A 5,807-nucleotide genomic window follows, 5' to 3' on the forward strand; every position below is an offset into this window, starting at 1 on the left:
ATGTTATAAGTGGAGCTTAAAGGGTGATCTGGTGGGAGCTCAGAGACCAGAATGCCGATAAGAATACAGATAGTAAGAATGATGCTCCAGAGGTTTCAAATGGGAATGAGGACTCTATTGGCAATTGGACTAGAAGCTGCTTATGTTCTGGCAAAGAATTTGTCAACATTTTCCCCATGTTCAGAGACTTTGTGGGAGGCTAAATTTAAAAGTTATGGACTAATTAATCTTGCGGAGAAGATTTTAAGGCAGCACAGCATTCAAGTAATGGCAGGGGTATTGTTGGCCGCCTTTAGCCACATTTACTGTGAGATTCGGAAGTAAAAATCAGAGAGGCAAGAACTGGAAAACTTGCAGTTTAGCCAGAAATGTGTGTGTGATGTTGGGGACAAGGAAGATGTGGTTGTTGCAGAGGTTACTGTCACTAAAGTGAAGCTAAGTATTTTGCCCAGAGACAATAGGAAAAAGACCTTGAAAGCATCTCAGAAATCAACAAGACCCCACCCACTTCAGGATCAAGGGTATAAAAGTGAAAATTCTACTGAAACATCAAAACTATTCCAACATTGCATCTCATTCCAGCGCAAATGACAATTATCAAGAATTCAAGCAACCATAAATGTTGGCGAGGATGTGGGGGGAAAAGATACATGCATATCTGGTGTACAAAAGACACTATGAAATGTGTAGCTCAAAAATCACTGTTGCAAGGTTGCCAGCATTCCTTGTCTGGATCATTCTCATTAACAAGAAAACTAACCCACAGAGCCATGGCACCATATGGCCATAAGTGGGTTTGAGACATAAGAGCATGACATTGTGATTCAACATTGTGGCTGGGCCTCAGGATCACAATGCAGAGACTCAGCTGATTAGGCTCAGGAGGCCAGGAGGGCTCAGGATGCCTCTGCCTCCCCATACCTTTCCATCTCCTCACATGGCATTGGAAGTAACTCCAGTGGATGTGCAGCAATAGCCCCTGGGAGGATATATAGCATAGAACACATGTCAGTTATAATATTCTGCTGCTTCTTATTTTTAGCATTTCTTCGGGTGTTTAAAAACAGTGTTCACAATTGCTCCAATTTCCACATTCACTTTGGGGAATTGTAAAAAGCGGCTAGACTGAAGTTCCTTTCATGGCAACCAGAGGAGGTTGCAAGGATGTGGAGATGAGTGGAGGAGGACCCAGGACCCTGAATCATGGGACCAGGCAGGAATCGAGCACAGCTGCAAGTCATTCTGTGATCGGGAAGATGGAAGTCCAAGCATAAGAAAGACCTGTGGTAGCTGATATTGACACTGTCCATTCACTGCTCCTTTAATAGCTGCGACAAAATTTGGAAAAGAAGAGTATTTAATTTAGCCCAATGGGAGGAGTCATATTTGTGGGCAACACTGGAAGTTTTCAAGCAGAAATGCTATGCTTGAAATAATTCAATATTTAAACATAAAATATGTCCCCGGTCCTTAACTCCAATGAATAACCACCTTCCTCATGAACACCAAACGTGCATACATTAAATGAGTCAATATACAGCATGAAAACAAAATATTTTTACATGATAATACCATGCATGATTCGAAGTTCACTTCATCATCTTTCAGGTTATCTCCAACTGGAAATACACAGGCAGCTTTCGGATTTTGAACTGGCGAATATTCTAGATGTGTAGAAAAGCGTGACACACACTGGGATCTCAGTCACACCACGTGGGATGCTGTGTGTGTAGGTGCAGGACCTAGAAGCCGCCAACCTGCTTGTGATTGGGTGACTTTGTTCTTTGCCTTTTGGGTTTTGGTGTTTCTTGTAAACCACACACTAAAGTTTAAAATTAAAGATTATTTTAAAGACCTGAAAAAAAAATTTCCCTTTCAACATAGACTCCAGGTGTAGACATATCTTTGATAATTACTTTTTATGAGTGATGATAGCACTGTGGAAAATAAGCTGAAAAAGGAACACAGGCCCCATGAGAATAAAACCTGAGACATTTATAAAGTGTGCTGGGATACTAAAGTCTATGTATCTGATAGAGTAGAAAACTAGAGAAATTCAAAAGAAAGTTCACCACATTTACTACAGGATTGCCTAGACATCCTAAGTTACCCAAAGCAGCATTCTCCATAGGAGTACTAAAACTCATATCTAAAATTACAACCACCACCAAAGAATTACTTGGTATGATATATATGTCATTGGTGAAAACATTATCTTTAGAAATATGGGTTGATCTGTTTTAGTCAGTTTTTTTTCAGTGACCAAAAGACCTCACAAGAAAAATTTTAGAGGAGGAAAAGTTCATTTGGTGGTCACTGTTTCAGAGATTTCATCCTATAGACAGCTGACTCCATTCCTCAAGTCCCATCATGGCAGAAGGGTGTGTCAGAGGAAAGCAGCTCAGGACATTGGCAGCAGGAAGGAGAGAGAGAGAGAGAGAGAGAGAGAGAGAGAGAGACTGCAGACATGGGAAAAAATATATATATATACATCAAAGAGACACCCCGTGGACCGCCTACTCCAGCCACACCCTACTTGCCTACAGCTATCATCCATTAACCCATTCAGGTGAGTTAATGCACTGACTAGGTAAAGAATCTTATAGCCCAATTATTTGACTTCTAAACTTCCTTGCATGGTCTCACACCTGAGCTTTTGGGGGACACCTACTACCTAAACCATAACAACCTTTGCATAAAATGAAATTTCCAAATACACATGATTCCAAGTATAAAAACTTGAGAAGAAGAAAAATGATGAGAAAAATATATCGGATTATCAGTGAGAGCCCAAAGCTTAGTGAAGAATATTTCTTAAATTGTATACAGAAGTTTCAGTCAAAGAAATAGCAATTTAAAGAAATAAGCAAAAGGAGCAAGTTCAACTCCAACAATCTGATCAAAATAGTCACAGTTCCTGAGTCTGAGTCTTTGAGTTCTGAAATCATGGGAATTGATTCAATGACCCTTTTTTAGTTTCCCTCCAAAAGACGATTTTTAGAGCACTCTTGATGTCCTTATTCCTCAGACTGTAGATGTAGGGGTTCAGCATGGGGGTGACCACACTGTACATCACTGAAGCTATAGTACTCGAGTGTGAGTTTTGTGACACAGAAGAACTGAGGTACACACCTAGGCTTGTGCAGTAAAACAAGGAGACCACAGAGAGGTGAGATGCACAGGTGGAGAAGGCTTTGTACTTGCCCTGAGCTGATGAGATTGCACGGATGGAGGAGACGATTTTGGAGTAGGAGTAAAGGATGCCAGTAAGGGGACCAACAGCCAGCAGCACAGCTGAAAAATACATCACCATGTCATTAAGAAAAGTGTCAGAGCAAGCATGGTGGACCACCTGGTTAAGTTCACAGAAAAAGTGAGGGATGTCCAGGTCTGTGCAGAAGGTCAGCCGCAGCATCATCAAGCTGTGTAACAAGGAATGCAGGCCACTGATGATACAGGATACCAGAACCATCAGCATGCAGAACCTGGGGTTCATGATGACTGTGTAGTGCAGGGGGTGACAGATGGCCACATACCGGTCATAGGCCATTATGGTCAGCAGAATGATGTCCAACCCCGCAAAGAGTAGGAAAAAATACATTTGGGTGATGCAACCTGTGTAGGTAATGGCCTTGCTCTGTGTCTGGATGTTCAGCAGCATCTTGGGGATGGTGGTGGAGGTGAAGCAGATGTCCACAAAGGACAGGTTGGAGAGGAAGAAGTACATGGGCGTGTGCAGGTGCGAGTCTGAGATGGTGGCCAGGATGATGAGCAGGTTCCCCAGCACAGTGACCAGGTACATGGACAGGAAAAGCCCAAAGATGAGGGGCAGCAGATCTGGGTCCTCTGCAAGTCCCAGAAGAAGGAATTCTGAAATTTGTGTGTCATTCCTCGGTTCCATGTGGTTGATGTGACTATCACAGGGACGTGGGAAGAGAGAGAGAGAGAGAGAGAGAGAGAGAGAGAGAGAGAGAGAGAGAGAGAGGCATTACTAATCTTTTTAGAATTTCTATCATTTCTATTTCACTGTTCAGAAATTACCTTTATATTTCATTTATGAATCTGATCACCTTTAATGCATCACCCTGCATCTCTGATTAGAAATTCCTTTCCAATTCTCCACCTTTCTTCAAGGAGTCATGTCTTCTAAAATTATATGAAGAAATTCTTTAAAGAATGATGAAATCATGCCATTTGTTAGCCAATGGGTGCAACTGGAGAGCATGATGCTAAGTGAAATAGGCAGGCTCAGATGTCCAGGGCCGGAAGTTGTCTCTCATATGAAAGCTAGAGAGAGAGAGAGAGGAATGTTTTAAAAGGAGGTGAACCCAGGAAAATAGAGAGTAGAGCAGTGGCGAAAAGGAAGGGCATCAGAGCAGGGAGAGGAAGGATCGATAAAGGGAGGAACTGCTGAAAATTTTTGACCCAAATATGCTATGTGTATGTATGAATATGTCATAATGATTTCCCCTTTCATACATCACTATAATGGCCAATTAAAAAATTAATAAAAGAAAACCAACAGAGGATGAGGGGAGGGAAGGATGAAAGGGAGGAGGCAGTACCAGGGATTATGATGGAGCAATTTATGATACAGGCATCCATAACTATGTCCATATGAACCTGACAAGTAAGTAAAGGCCTCTACAAAATTCTGCACACCCCAAGACAGTCATGTCCTTTCACATTGAATAACACTCTGCATAACACGTTCCTAGGGACATTGTGTCACAACCAAGTTTATTTGATTATGATCTGTTTGCCATTATATTGCAGGTTACAAATGAGCAGTAGATTTCACGTTATTTATTCAGCATTGTATTCTCAGAGAAGTATATGAACCAGTATGCATTGTGTAAAATACATTTAAAGGAAAGGAAAGTATTAAAACAGAAAGAATGGCAAGGAACAGAACCAGGTTAAATAGAATGGTTTAAAAAAAAACTCTATTAAACAAAAATTGAATGAAGCATTGACCATGAACTGAAACAGATATAACATAGGAATTCTTTAATGATATCAATGTGGACTCCTAATAAAAATGGTAAGTATTTAGAAATAAAATAATGTTACTAGAATGTTCTAGAACATACAAATGTTATTATTTGTTAGTGAGTCAGAAATTATGTCTCAGTATACTTGAAAAGATTGTATTTCACTTGAGCTGGAAAAGGTTCAGTAGTCAAATAAAACTGACATAAATGACCGCCTACACAGAGGAGAATGAGGTTGGTCCCAATGCCATGCCTTCTTTTTAAAAAATCAGAGATAGATTGAGTAAGAAAATAAATAATATGTTTTCTTGGAACAACAAGAAACCGTCATGAAAAGCTCATAGATGGGCAAAATCAATTTGAATAGGCAAGAAACTCAGACATGAAAAAACATTTTGAAATGCAATTTAAAACTTTTTATGGTCAAAAAGTATTCTTCAAAAATGAATTGAATAAAATAACCTATAAAAATACCTGAAAATGCTGATGAATGTTGAAAAGCAGGCGCAGATTGATAACAGAAAAATTGAAATGGTGATTGGGATTAAGAATATTTGTTCAAACTTACTAGTAATTGAAGGAAGTAGTAGTAGTAAACCTTTTTCAAACCTATCTATGTGGGGAAATTTTAACCTGTCACATTATGGGGTCCAAGCTTTAAACAGGAGCAGAAATAGAAGTGTTATATTAATTTGGGACAATATCTACAGACGACTATAAGTATGAAAAATTCAGATAATTTTCAACTCAAATTTTCTAAGTTAAGGGAATATGGACATTCTGGGTGAGATCATCAACGGTGGTCATGTCTGT

General features: G+C 39.8%; 1 protein-coding gene across 1 annotated transcript; it reads right to left on the reverse strand.

Annotated features, from left to right (window-relative positions):
* Positions 1 to 2,944: 2,944 nt before the first annotated feature.
* Positions 2,945 to 3,901, reverse strand: LOC143400074 (olfactory receptor 7A17-like). Its single transcript, XM_076857340.1, has one exon. The coding sequence runs from the start codon at positions 3,899 to 3,901 to the stop codon at positions 2,945 to 2,947; it is 957 nt and encodes a 318-aa protein (XP_076713455.1).
* Positions 3,902 to 5,807: the final 1,906 nt, after the last annotated feature.

Source organism: Callospermophilus lateralis, chromosome 1, assembly GCF_048772815.1.
Source record: "Callospermophilus lateralis isolate mCalLat2 chromosome 1, mCalLat2.hap1, whole genome shotgun sequence".
Taxonomy (NCBI): domain Eukaryota; kingdom Metazoa; phylum Chordata; class Mammalia; order Rodentia; family Sciuridae; genus Callospermophilus; species Callospermophilus lateralis.

What these genes read in the sequence shown, in the direction of transcription:
- LOC143400074 (XM_076857340.1), bottom strand. Translation starts at nt 3,901, where the DNA reads ATGGAACCGAGGAATGACACACAAATTTCAGAATTCCTTCTTCTGGGA.